The sequence below is a fragment of the Pelmatolapia mariae genome, linkage group LG6 (genome assembly GCF_036321145.2).
Source record: "Pelmatolapia mariae isolate MD_Pm_ZW linkage group LG6, Pm_UMD_F_2, whole genome shotgun sequence".
Lineage (NCBI taxonomy): Eukaryota > Metazoa > Chordata > Actinopteri > Cichliformes > Cichlidae > Pelmatolapia > Pelmatolapia mariae.
Genome location: NC_086232.1, coordinates 3,888,951 through 3,903,814, shown reverse-complemented (window position 1 = coordinate 3,903,814; position 14,864 = coordinate 3,888,951). Strand labels below are relative to the sequence as shown.

At 40.6% G+C, this 14,864-nt stretch overlaps 1 protein-coding gene across 2 annotated transcripts in view; it reads left to right on the top strand.

The window, feature by feature from the left end:
* Positions 1-14,864, top strand: part of vegfc (vascular endothelial growth factor c) — an 85,495-nt gene that overhangs the window by 42,479 nt on the left and 28,152 nt on the right. Inside the window, exons 4-5 of one of the 2 annotated variants that reach the window (XM_063475654.1) lie at positions 6,738-6,877; positions 7,484-7,566. In XM_063475654.1, coding sequence (XP_063331724.1) covers positions 6,738-6,877; positions 7,484-7,566 — 223 coding nt within the window. The remainder of the gene's footprint in view (positions 1-6,737; positions 6,878-7,483; positions 7,567-14,864) is intronic. The other variant, XM_063475653.1, reaches the window with a different exon arrangement.

The following is a 14,864-nucleotide window of genomic DNA, read 5'->3' as shown; positions in this document are numbered from 1 at the left end:
TTTTCAAGTAACTTGACCAACACTGCTCAGAACACAGACAGCTGTGACAGATAACAGTGATGTTTCGCATGGAGAATGCACACAAGGAGCCGAGGCATGCAAGCAGTCGTTCGAGGCTGATGTCTCATATAACATGATAATGTTTCATTTGGAGTAAAGTAAATGGTACTGCTTGCTGCTGATCCAGGCCAGTGTTTCAAAAATGTGGAAGTTGTACAGATTAGATTCTGTTTTCTTTAAACATTTCCTGAAGAGGCAGATCATGCAGTATGTAGTTCTCTAGCAGCTGGACAAGGAGCAGAGTGCAAAACATTAGAACACCATGAGGACATGCACAGCTAAGCACATGATGAGACTGTATAACACATTTTGTGTTAAAGTATGATGATTTTTTTTCACGTTCACACTCTGCAAGTCTTTGAAAGAAGACATAGTGTGGGTTAAACTGATGCCTCTCAGGGGAAATTCTACTCTGTTTCTTTAAATACTTCTTGATGTATCTATATACTTTAACTGGAGGAGGTAGCAGACCTTTATTAGAATTAGGTTTTTTGTTCTAATTGACATTATTAAATGAGCATAATTGGCCATTATTTAGTACAAAGCCGCTTTGAGGTTCTCCTATTTATCTTGCTGAAGTCACTACATTACATTGCTAATAGTCCTCAAATATCATAGTGGATAATATTTCTTAACAGGGTATTTTGCTGTGTTCTATTTGTGTACCTCATGCAACAGAAGTTAAACTTGTTTAAATAACAACAACGCCACAAACTACTGAATCAGACGTCACCACTGAATTAGCACAGAACACAAAATGTACATTCAAATGTTGTATATAGCACTTGAGTTGAGTTTGTTACCCTAAAGCTTTCAGCAGCCATCATTAGAGGCCCAGCTTTCACTACATTTTTACCTATATATGCATGTTGTATCTAATTAGACACATTTCTTAGATGTTCAGTGATTTTAAGACTGCTGCTCTGTACTTCAGTTCCTACAAAATCACAAATAATATATTTTTTTCTGTTTTATTGTAGCCTTTTCATTTTGTGGGATGCAATAAACACTGTAGCCAGGCTTTGATTTTTGGTTTCATATTTCTATTAGAAACTATGTGGCAATGAGCACAGTTGGAGAGGTTATCATCATAACAACAGCAGCAGTAGAAAAACATAATCTTGAGTGTAGGTTTCAAAATGACCTAAATGCAAGATTAGCTGACATTTTAGTTCACTGGAGTTATTAGCCACAAGAGACATTTTGTTTCAAATGCATTTTGTTTTATAAAGTTATACTCATATTCATATTCATGGTATCTGCCTCCAACATACCAGTGATGAATAAGCAATAACTAAGTTGCTTGTAAACTTTTACCTAAGTTTTATTTAAAAACGAACTGATTAAGACAAACATCTGGTATAAGCACATGTTTAGTATTTCTTAAACGAAACATTGCACATATCATTCCAACTGATGTATTCAATCAAATTATTTAGGACTTCTGTTGTTCCTCCGTTGGGACTGAATTAATGACAACAAAAATTGGACTTTTGTATGATACTTAAATGTCCATTGATTAATTGCACTTTGCAAACCAAAAGAAGCATAGCATAAATATGTTTCTGATGTTTTTGTACTTGTAATTTTGAGGCGTTCCTTCCTTCAGAATCTAAGTCAAGAAGAGTTTTATATTTAAAAAATGTGCCAGAATTGCAAAAGTTTACCTGAACTTGTTTCTCCTTAACCATAGCAAAGTGGGTGCAGTGGGTTTGTATGCAGACATGAAAGTACAAAAAACCCCAAATAAAACAGAGGGCTTGCACCTGATCAAAAGTCACACAGTTTGTGTTAAAGCAGAGGATTTTCACTCACCTTGAAACAAAGAGTATATTCCCTCACCTTCTAATTGTCACATAGCTGTTTTTATGGACTCAGTTATGAATTGTAGGATGGCTTATTGTTTTAAGTCAGCTGTGTTATTCATTTCCTATAACTGCTTGAATGAACGGGGGGTAGCATTCTGAGGTGATAGGTTTTTGTCAGGTGAACTGTTTAAGTGGATTCACTCAGCACAGGAAGTTAACTATGCCACAGAAGAATGTGAATGTAACTGTTGCTCACTGTATTTGGGTGTATATTGTATGCCATTTTTTCATGCAACTATTCATTAGTTTATTTTAAGCCCAGATTAATGAATAGTTGTCATAAATATGAAAGTAAATTGCTTCTCTGTTTTCACTGCAAGTATGCTAAATTTCATGTTGACATAAATCATTTATTCATTCTCTTCCGCTTTTACTTATCAGGGTCGGAGGGGTGGGGTGGGGTGGAGCCTATCCCAGCTGTCATAGGGCGAGAGGGGGGGGGTACACCCTGAACAGGTCTAGCACAAAGAAACAGATAACAGTTTGCACTCACATTCACATCTATGGGCAATTTAGAATCATCATTTAACCTAACCCCATTTTTTTTTAAATTGGGGTTAGGTTATATTGAAATTGATTTTTGTTTAAATTGATTAAACCAAAATTAACTTTATGTATATTATGGCTTTAACTATGGACATAAGGTCTGTCAATAAAGACTGATTGATGGATTGAATTGCATGTCTTTGGACTGTGAGAGAAAGCTAGAGTACCCAGAGAGAACCCACATAGACACGAGGAAAACATGCAAACTCCACGCAGAAAGGCCGCGGCCAGATGGTGGAGTCAAACTCAGGACCTTGTTGCTCTGAGGCAACAGTGCTAACCACCGTGCTACGGTGCTGCCGGTGTGCTAAATTTAATGCTGTCATAAATCACTAGAAGATATTTCAAAGAATCCCTATGCTTCAAATAAGACTTGTTTTTTCAGAACCTGTAAACACAATTTGATTTTTTGATTTAAAATGTGACAGAGAATCTACACTGGCAGGTTTTTAAAACTCATTCAAGACATTACCACTAACCATATAGAGAAACTGTGTTGTAGTTTCTGATGCATCACATAAGAGCACACATGCTTTAAAACACTTAACCCCAGATTATAATCAGACATGGACACGGACACCTGTGGATTCAGTGACCGAGTAGTCATTCCTGTTAAACGTCTTTGATATCTGCTTGAGCTCCAGCACCTGCAAGCATGTGTAGCTGATGCATGGTACTGTAAATTGGCCATGAATGAGTCTGGGCAGTCAAAAAGAAACAGGCAAGGTCTTCAGGTCCACTGGACCCGTGGCTAGTGGAAGTGTGGAAATCATAGGTCCTGTGTACCCTCATTTCCCCTTCCTCCTCTCTGGGCTTGTGTGTGTGTGTGTGTGTGTGTGTGTGTGTGTGTGTGCGCGCGCGTGTGTGTGTGTGTGTGAAAGAGAGAGAGAGAAGGAGAAAGTAAAGCATGTGAATTGACCCAGGTGTGACCCACCAGTGCTGTTCCAGCACAAGGTTGCAAAATTGGAGCACCCCACACTGTCTGCACACACATTCCCACACGTTTCACCCTTTGTCTTGCAGGAATGAATTTTGGGGACCTGACATTATAAATATCTCATTGTGCTTCCATACCTGATCAAAATGGCAAAGCGATTCTCTGTTCAGACTGCCTTACAGTTGATATTGGAAGAGACAGAGGGTTTTGATGGCGATGCAGAGGAAAAAGTTTAAGAATGCGAGGATTGAAGAGGACGATGAGCATCAGCCAGCTCTAAAGTTTAGCAAGCTTCAAACCTCAGGACCAGCCTGCAAGCAGCCAGCCCCAAGACCAGTGAGCAGACTGTCAGCAGCTTGCAAATAACACCGTATGGATGGTAAAAGATGGCAAAATTGAATGGTCTTCCTGCTTAAGAAATGAACCAATGTGAGCCAATGTGATTCGAATGATACCAGAACCTACACGCTGTGCAGTCATGCACAAGACATCAAGTCTTCTTTTGACCTTTGCATGCAATACCCTATCAAGAAAATCATCCTGGATTGCACCAATTTAAAGAAAGCAGAGTTTTTGGAAAGACATGGAAAGTCTTGGACAAAACTGATTTGGATGCTTACTTTGGGGTTCTTATCCTTGCTGGTGTTTTCAGGTCCAAATGGGAGACCACAGAATCCCTGCAGGATGAAGAAACTGGCAGAGATCTTTTTTGGACCAGGATGTCTCTGAAAACTTTCAAAATAATTTCCAGGACCATCCGTTTTGATGACCATGATCATAGACCAGCTTGACGGCAGAGAGACAAGCTAGCTGCCATCAGGATGGTGTGGGGCAAATGAGCGGCCGGTCTCAACTGTTTAACAACCCTGGCCCCAATGTCATCGTTGATGAGCAGCTGATGCCATTTCAGGGCTGCTGCCCAGTATATACCATCTAAGCCTGCCAAGCATGGTACAAAGATCTGGGCGCCTGTGATGCTGGTTCATCTTATGCATCTTACTTGCAGGTCTACACAGGGAAACGCAATGGAGGAGCCCCTGAGAAAAATCACCTTCTGACGCTGCCGGGTGCCGGGTGGTCCTTTCCGACTCGTACCAGGGTGGCTAGGCTCTAGCAGGGTTGACTGCCCGTTGCCCCTGACTCTCTGGGATTCTCGCCCTTTGGCCGTGGGAAGCCCATCGGGGCCTCCCTCGTTTTTCTGCTGGAACGGGTGTGCGGTTGTCACCAAGATGTGTGGCCTTGAGTCTTCAGTACTCTTGGAGGCTGCGGATGGTTCGGTTGTCCTGGTTCCATGTCTGTCAGCCTCTGGCTTCTGGGGGGCATTGTTGAGGCTTCCCACCCTTGTACATTTGTGACAAAGACAGGCATTCTAACACAAACTCACACTCTCTCCCACTCACACTACAACAAGATTCTTGATTTATGTATCTGTGTATTTTCTAATTTCTGTGGTCCTGGTGCTGTATCTTTCTTTGTTTTCTTTTCTCACAGGACCAGTTGGCAATATATTGTGTATTTCTATTTGCACTCTATCATTTTATTGTACCCCTACCCCTCTTTTCCCCTCCTTCTCCTGCCTTAGACTCATCAGACTATACCATATATAATGTAATAACTGAAATAACACAGATTCAGATTCCTTGTTTACACTGTCAGAGTCTGCAATCAAAAATACTTTTTTTGTGAGTAAAGATGTATAAAAATTTCTAAATAGTCAATGCAAATGCTTTGTTAAACCTTTGAATTAAAGCTGAAATTCTGCACTTGTTTGCAGAATCTTCACATCTTTGATTATTTGGATTAAAATCCACTGTTTTGATACAAAAGGCAAAATTTAATAAAAAATGTCATTGTTCAAAAGCTGAGAGAACAAAATGTTTCCTTTACAGAAAACATGTTTTTTGCTCTTTTTTGCACTCTTGTAAAAAATTAAGAAGCCATTCCTGCTGTACAAATTGTGGCTGTGGTATTGGTATCTTAAAATTGTCCACTACGCCCTTCTCCACAAATTGAGCTTTCATACTGCATAATCAGAGCAAATCTTATTTTAAAATGGCAGTAGAATTTTCACTTGGCCCCTCTTCGAGCCAGTGAAAACTAACATCTTATTGCTGTTGTCCTCTCCCAGTCAAATTGCAGCTTTGTGCATTGACCAGGCAAAAGATGTTATACAGATACTTCACTGTATTCACTGAATCATATTTTTTCTTTTTTTTACAACACTACAACTGGCCATGTAGAAAAGTACTTACTGGTAACTGGGTATGCTGTACCAGAATGCTCACCAGATTGACTGTTTAGCAAAGTAAAGCTGGCTAAACTGCCTCACTCAGAATCACACAATGCCACAATGAAAGGAAGTTTAGAGGAGATTGGGGATAAGGTGATGCAAATGCAGTACCAGTCAAAGTTTGGACAGTTCTACTCATTTGTACTCTGTGATTTGATATATGATATATATGATATACTACTCTATATACTGAGAAAAAAGTGATCCAAACCAAAGTACTGGTAATGAATTGAAGCCAAATTTTTTTCGGTGATCTTTGTAGAAGCAGTAGAAGCACTGCTATAGGGAAATCCAAAGTGGCCAACCGCAGGTGTTACAGTCTAAATGTAATGTTCTTGATCTCTCTTGGCTGACTGAAATGTGTTTGTCTTACAGTGGCCAATGTGCTCAGCATTGTTGCACTTGAAATCTGAGGTGTATGAAAAAAGAATTCAGTTAACTGTGATCTGCAACCTACTAGGATCTAGCTGTGATATTTTACACACTGAACCTTTGATGTGCAAGTTCAAGTGTGATGGAGCAGCTGAACAGACTATATTTGGGAGTGAAGGATGGCACTGATTGACATTTGACTGGGTGCTAAATCCATTTGAGGGTTACCTACGCCACTGGAGCCTTGAATGTTCACTAGCTACCAAGTGATGTCTGGCAAGCAAATTATTTTATAAGTGTATGGGGCTTTAGACTTTTTCTCCTTCTTTTAATTCATTTTCAAAACACATAAACCACATGTAACACAGGCTAGTTATTCTCTAGTGATATTGTGATCCTAAAACCAGTAGAAGAAAAATAAAGCTAATAGCTAATAGGTAGACTATGTTTCCATTCCTGAATAGTGGTTTAGAGAAGGCCACTTATCTTCTGAATGAGTATAGACCATTACCATAGTAGCTATTTCACATTGTAATGTACCATTGTATTGACTTTTTTGAGATACTCTCCTTGACAAATTGATAGGATGTGCATTGCTATTCTTTACAGTGCACATCAATATACATTCTTTTAATTCACGTTGCTTCTTTACAACTCTTTGCAGCTGTTTGAGATCAGAGTGCCAATCACCCAAGGGACGAAACCAGTGACCATCAGTGTGGCCAACCACACCCAGTGCAGCTGTCTCTCCAAACTGGATATCTACAAGCAAGTTCACAGCATCATCAGAAGAGCATTGCCTGAGTAAGTCTCTTTCACTGTACATGCACAGATTAGCTGTATGTGCCTGCCTTGACTTAATAACCCGGCGCGCGCGCGTGTGTGTGTGTGTGTGTGTGTGTGTGTGTGTGTGTGTGTGAGAAAAGGAATAAAACAGCCTTTGCTTTTCCAGTGGTGGTTTCATTCTATTATGACGATGGTTGGTTCCTGGACTGTGTGTATCTACAGCAGGTGTTACTTTAAGGAACACATTGCAAATTTTTCTAGGTTAATTATGACATTTGTACGTTCCTGTGCTTATACCTGCGTGATGCATGCTGGGATTTATGACCAGCTGACTCTTGGAATTCTCTTAGCAAGTTCTTCTTGCCAGTTTGTGTCCTCTGAAAACACTGCTGTTATAGAATGGAATAAAATGGCAAATAATTTAACACAAATCCGCATATTTACAGTGAGAAATGTTTTTTACTTTGTTCAGCCAAATGTGATCTACTTAGGTGCAGACAAAGTGGCTTACGCTGTGGAGCATTACCTGAAACAGAGGTGTACTTTTCATATTGGAAACGATTGACGGTGAGAACTAAGATTTCTTCCATCAATCCATCCATCTATTTTCTGCTGCTTATCCAGGGCTGGGTCGTGGGGGCAGCAGCCTAAGCAAGGACCTCCCTCTCCCCAGACACCTCCAGGCATTCCCAGGCCAGCTGAGAAAGGTAATCTCTTCAGCGTGTCGTGGGTCTGTCCCATGGCCTCCTTTGGTGGGGCATGCCCAAAGCACCTCATCCAGGAGGGATTCTAGTCAGATGCCTGAACCACCTTGACTGGCACCTTTCCATGTGTAGGAGTTGTGAATTTGCTCTAAACCACTCTTGGATGGCTGAATTCCTCACCCTCTTTAAGGGAGAGCCACCCTTCGGAGATGGCTTATTTACCACCGCTTGTATCCAGGATCTCATTTATTGTGTTCACCAGATCTCAGTACTCAGATCTTGTGATAATAAGCTAGGCTAGGGTAAGGCTTTGCTTTTTTACACTCATCTCTTCCCTTAATTACAATAACCTGATGCAATGTCCTCATCACTGCAGCCGTGGCCCCAATCCACCTGTCAATCTCCTCTTCCTTTCTCCCCTTAATCAGTGTGAGCTGGCGACCACCAGCTGATGAGCCCAGCAGAACCACATTATCTGCAAAATCAAAGACAATATTCTGAAGCCACTTGGCCATCTACCTGGATATGCCTAGAAATTCTCTATGAACAGAACTGGTGTCAAAGCTCAGCCCTCACTCGGTCCAACACCCACCAGGAATGAGTCTGAGTTATTGCTGACAATGTGGACCAAGCTCCTGCAACAATTACAGAAGGCTCAAATGGCTAATAGCAACAGGCCAGACACCCCATGCTTCCCATGCTCCTCCCACAGGATACTCCATGGGACCAAGTTGAGTGCCTTCTCCAAATCAACAAAACACATGTAGAGTGGTTGGGCAAATTCACACGCAGTCTTATATATCCTTGAGAGGATAAAGAACTAATCAAATGTTCAGCAACCAGCGAACAAAAATCGTATTGTTCCCCCTGTATTTGAGGTTCGAAAGATGGATTAACACTCCTCTCCAGTACCCTGCCATAGACCGTCCCAGGGAGGCTGAAGAGTATCATTTCCCTGTAGTTAACCCTCTGATACCCCATCCTAAAGATGGTGACCACCACAGCAGTCTGATGATCCAGAGGAACCACTCCAGAGTGCCACATGATGGAGTAGAGTTGCGTCAACCAGGATAGCCCTGCAACATTCTGGGCCTTCAGAAACTGTATTGACAGAAACCTCATTCACCCCAGAAACCCAAACACCAGTGAGTTGTTTAACTGCCTCAATGATTTTGCCCTAGTGATGGGCAAGTCTTCCCCCTCGTCCCCATACTCCCTTCCACCGCCCGACTGTCTTGTCAGTTGAAGTCAGCAACATCCCACCTGCACTATACACCATGTGAGTAGAACACCTCTTTCCCATCCTGAGTCTCCTGATGGTTTGCCCAAAATTGCTTTGAGGCAGGCTGAAAGTCTTTTTCCTTGTCTCACCAAACTCCTCCCTCACCTGGGGTTTGGTTAAACTATTACTTTAGCTGCATTCCGCTTGGCCTGCTGGTCCACATCTTGTTTAGGAATTACCACCACAACAGGCACCAACCACCTTGTAGCCCCAACTCCTTCGCAGCAGCCTCAAACAGAGGTGCAGAACATGGTTCATTTGGACTCAATGTCCCCAGCCTCCCTCAAAATCATTTTAAAGTTCTCCTGGAGAACATTATATCAGAACTTTTTATTTAATATTCATTACATGTTGTTATTTGTTTACGTATTATATTATATAATAAATTGGCTAAATACACACATATAAGCCAAAATTATGACCACTAAAAGGTGGGATAAATTACTTGTGCAGTCTGCACATGTCCAGTCACATGCTAACTATCATTGTTCACTGAACAAACTGCTCTCCCTCATGGACACTCCATCTCAACCACTCCATTCAACACTACTGAGCCATCAGAGATTCTTCCCACTTGTGATTTAACCCTGCTACTAAAAAGAACACTTCAGGAAATCATTCCCACCATTCTCTGTAAAGCTGTAACATAATTCTTCTTTCTGTGACAGGCATGCCACAGAAACATATGCCCGACAGAACACACCTGTTAGGCAAATGTTTTCACACATACTTTTTCATACATGTATTTCTGCATTATACCTTTTTGCAGTTGTTTCTTCTTTATAGTATACATATTATGTGTTAATGCAATTTGCACTGCTCGGTTGCACTCCTACTTTTTACTCATCACTCAGGAAAAAATTCTCATAGTATAAGGCCTATAGCACTTGGAATATGGCGTTTATTTATTGTACACTGTACCATTTTTATTCTTTATCCTGCTACGGTAACAAAAAAATTTATCTATGATTGTCATGTGTATGTTTTTTAAAAGACAGTCACTTCTAGTCATAGAAGTGACTAAATGACAGAAACCAGCATGACAATTTACCTGCTAGGAAGCCTTTGGACAAAAGTTTGCCCCACTGACTACCTCCTGCCTCGAAATATGAACTCTAGCCTCTTGAATTCCATATCCTGCAACCACATTTCCTGTGCTGAAACAATACTTACAAAGTAGTTTATTTAGAATGAATAAATAGTAATTGTGTTAATGCCAGAATCTAAGACAATGAACCACCACAACAGAGGCTCTAATGTGCTACATGTAATGTGCAAAAATCTCAATGTATTTGCACCCATTCAAACAGCCCAAACAGTGGAGATTGGTGGACTATGTTTCTTTTATAACCCCATAAAAACAAGATCACTCTCATAATCAGGAAAATAATTTCAGACAAAACCTAAGCCATTGTTTATCTGTATCTAAAGACCAAAAGATAGTGTAGGATCAGTTTTTGGTACATTCCATGGTCATTTCACCTGTGTCTTTCTTCATCCGTTTGAATCTGTATTTTTACTTTGTCACATGACAAAGCCGAAAGAGAGATTGGCTCAAGACAGCCAACCGGAAAGCTTGGCTTATAAAAAATATTGCTAAGCTCCATGATCCACCATTGCTGTAAAAACAATGGTCCATTGGCGTGAAAAAATTTGATGCAACTTTCAGCAGCTCTGGCTTAGAAAGAAAGAAATGCCATTTCCTTAAATCCATTTGATTCCAAGTTACAATGCAGAAATGAGAGAAAATCACCCAATTGCATTAACATAGCCTTACAAGGCTTTTTAAAATATGAGCTGGTAAATGACTATCTTGACTGTTTCTTTGTCTTGCCTAATTCTTGTTATAATGTGCTTATTTTTGTTGAAAAAAATAAATAAGAAAAGATACTCAGTAAAGCCGCTACTCCTCAATGTCAAACAGGAGCCAGTTGAGGTGGTTTAGGCATTTGAGACCTCCTGGAGACCTCCTGAGTAGTGATGGTAAATTCGATTCTTTTTACTGAATCAAGTTTGAATGAGTCACTCACCAAAATGAATCGTGTTTTTTGAGTCATTTGAGTCACTGAGTCAGTTGCCCAGAGAGTGCAAAAAATTTACATTTTCACTCAAACTTAATTTGGTTCTCTTTTCATGTATATCCTACTGCTAAGATGATTGAAAAAGATAAACAACTATCAGAGGAAAAAAAAAAATTATTTACTTTTATTTTTATTTTATTAGTATTTTCCTCAAATGTGTCAAATATATATTTTCTCATCTAAATGTCCACTGAGCTGTGAGCCAGGGGGCAGTAATGCGCCTTAACAACCAAGAAGAAGAAGCTGTGAGCCAGGAGGGGGGTGGGGGGGAGGGGGGGGGGTGAGTGAGTGAGGGATTCGCTTATGCTACGATTCAGCACAGGAAAGGAGGGGGTGAGTGAGTCCTGAGTGATTCGTTCATGCTACGATTCAGCACAGCAAAGGAGGGGGTGAGTGAGTGAGTGAGGGATTCGCTCATGCTACGATTCAGCACAGCAAAGGAGGGGGTGAGTGAGTGAGTGAGGGATTCGTTCATGCTACGATTCAGCACAGCAAAGGAGGGGGTGAGTGAGTGAGTGAGTGATTCGCTCATGCTACGATTCAGCACAGGAATGGAGGGGGTGAGTAACTCAAATGTGTTGTTAGCAGAGCGATGCTACTGTGAACTGAGGAGCTATTGTCTTGATGTGAGCTTTCTACTCAGGGTTTTTTCTTCCAGTTCAGAGCAGAAATGTTTCTGTTAAGAAACTGGCTGTTGTTTTAATTTTAATTTTAATTCTAAGCTAGATATATTTCTACTCTTGAAATTAGTTTGCTAACAGCAACAGGGATGAGTCAGTGAATGAGTCATTTGGGCTTGTGAATCATGATTCACGAGTCAGTAAAGTGATTCTCGAGTATTGAACGATTTGTTCATGATTCGCACATCACTACTCCTGAGCACCTAGTAGGTGAGGTGTTTCAGATATGCTGTGGAGGAGGAGGAGACCCAGGAAAGAGGGATTAAATCTCTTGGCTGGCTTGGGAGTGCCTCAGTATCCCTCCAGAACAACTGCAGGAGTGGCAAAGGTCTAGGTACCTCTATCCCAACCCAGGCCTGGATTGGGTGGATGGATGGATGAATGGATGGAACATTTTTTCTAATATTTGTTCTAATGGTCTGAAAACCTGTTCTTCTTTCACTTTAACTTTAATGTTTCTTTTTCTTTCTATTTTCCTTCCTTTTTTGAATTAGAATGATTATTGTTCACTTATATTTATGAGGTCATAGGAACAGAACTGGCTTGCGTACACATTTTGTGATGGCCAACAGATTTCCTGGGACTTTACTTGTGAGAATGAAATCGAAATAGGAAATGGAAGAAGCCCTCTTCAGGTGTGTGTCTGCTTGAAATACACTAATACACTACAAATTGGAGAGTAATGACTTGCTCAGATATGGAATGCGAAGTTATATGTATCCTAGACCTCAAGACTAGATTTAAATTCAGGAAAGTAAGACAGTTAAGATTATGTTTTTAGGTAAAAAGTAGTAAGTGTATAATATGATGATCTGCCCAAAGATCTACTAACAAAATCTAAATCACATATATTTAGACTTCAAACCCATTAACCAACTTTTTACATTTAGTCCATAAATATTTGAACAGTGGATGGTGAATTTGTTTTCATGTCTGGAGGTTGTTGTAACTCTTCTGTACAAATATGGAGACACACATATGTGCACAAACGCAGACAGTGAAGTTAAACAGGTTATAGCTGCAAAAACTCATGCATCAACATGAAGCACACAGATATGTTTCACATTAGGTGAAGTGCAAGAATGCACCCGAGCCATTCCCCTCTGCTCACGCCAGAAAGCTATCTCTCTCTTTCTATCACTCTCTTAAACTTTTCCTTTTCCTTTCCACTTCACCCTCTAATACTTTGTATGTGTGCTTGTGTATCCAAACCACTGCAGCTCTAATTGAAACCATGTTGGGTCTTTTTTCACCGCCAGATGCTTTCATGACTTCAAACAATTTCTCTGTCTGCAAACACACCAACAGTTGTCCATCTCTGTGTCTAAGTCAATGGTTCCCCTAAATATGGCATTTCAGATTAACAATTTTTACATTCAGGTGGTCTATATAATTGATCATGTGTGTTTCTGTGTACAATATTTTCAGGGGTAATATATTTTTTTGTTGGCATTTTATAAAAATCCAAACTAGGTATCTGATTTCCAGAGTAATTCACATTTCAGTTTATTTTCAGTTACATAAATATTAAAAGATGAATAACAATATGTAGTTACTTATAACATAATGGTTTACAAGTGTTCTACATTATATGTAGGAGTGGCATCATTATAAATTGATACCTTCCCTTACAGCCAGAAAAAGGTTACCTTTGCCACCAGTCTTAACGCCTCTGCATCTGTTTGCCATTTAGTCTCTTATTATACAATAATTTACAACCCCAATCCCAAAGAAATTGGGATGCTGTGTTAAAATGTAAATAAAAACAGAATGCATAGAGTTCTGAATGTCATGAACAAATGTTTTATTCACAATAGAACACAGAAAACATATCCAACAGTCAAACTGAGAAGAAGTACAATTTATTTTAATTATTATTTTGAATTTGATGAAATACTGTGATACAGGGTAATGTTTATTACTGTGGTATTGCAAACAAATTATAAAAGGACTCAAATGCAGGACCCAGGCAAAACAATGAGGCACATGAATCAGTTAAAGACTTTATTCAATCATGATATGTTTACAAACAATGATACAAATGTTTACAGAGATGAACAAACAAACAAAAACTCATGAATGAGCCTTTACTTAGGCAAGAGTCAGAGATTGACTTAACACAAGGATTACATTAACTAGAACAAGAGACTGTGCTAGCAGGGAAAATGGAAGCTGGCAGTGAGAAGCTGGGCAAGATCTGGGAGGGAGGAGAGGGAGGTGAAGCCAGGAGGTGAGTTTAGCAACATTTTCCACAGACTTCCTGTGAGAGCAGGAAGGCTGTGTGGAGTGGCTCCTAACTAAACATACAGTTCAGCTGGGATGCCAGGCAACAGGAGATAAATGGCATCGAGCAGAGGTTGGTGAATGCACATGGAAATAGTTTCTGAGGCAGGCAGGGTTAACACTGGAGACAAAGAAAGGTATGATATCACACGGGAACAAGTAGGAAGGAAGGAGCAAACAAACTGGCCTGTTTACCACACAAGGCGAGCTGATAATCTGGTGGAGTCTGGATTGGCAGGGGAATAATGTGAGATCAGTTCTAGCAATACTGGAAGAGCATATGGGACAAGGATGCAACCCATAACAACAGTGTTCAGTGGCTAGTGGTTCTGAGAGCTGTCTACAGCAACCTCCCTGAACAGGATTCAGTAACCATCACAGTGGCAGACTGTGCCAAATGGAACAGCTGCTAGTAGATGAGACACACCTGGAATAGCTAACTGAAGGCCAGACAGTCCTAGACCAGGCTCACCAACCTGTGCATCACCTGGATTGACTAGAAGAAGGCCTATGGCTCAGTGCCCCACCCATGGATCCTGGAATGCCTAGAACTACACAAGATCAACAGGATGTTAAGAACCTTACTCAAGAACTCAATAGGGATGTGGCGAACAACACTCAAGGCCAACTTCAAGCCAACTGCACAAGTCACCATCAAGTGCTGGATTTACCAAGGAGGTGTTCTGTCCCCACTGCTGTTCTGCATAGGGATGAACCCCTTAAGTGAGATCATTGACAAGACTGGCTACAGATACCGACTATGGAATTGAGCATGCGTTAGCCACCTCCTGTACATGGATGACATCAAACTGTATGCCAGTCGTGGATGAGACATTGATTCACTGATTCAAACCACTAGGATCTATAGCAATGACATTGGAATGTCATTCAGACTGTTGAAGTGTGGTCGACTGGTAACAAAGAGAGGGGAAGTAGTCAGAACTTAGGGGATTGTGCTACCAGAAGGCAACATTG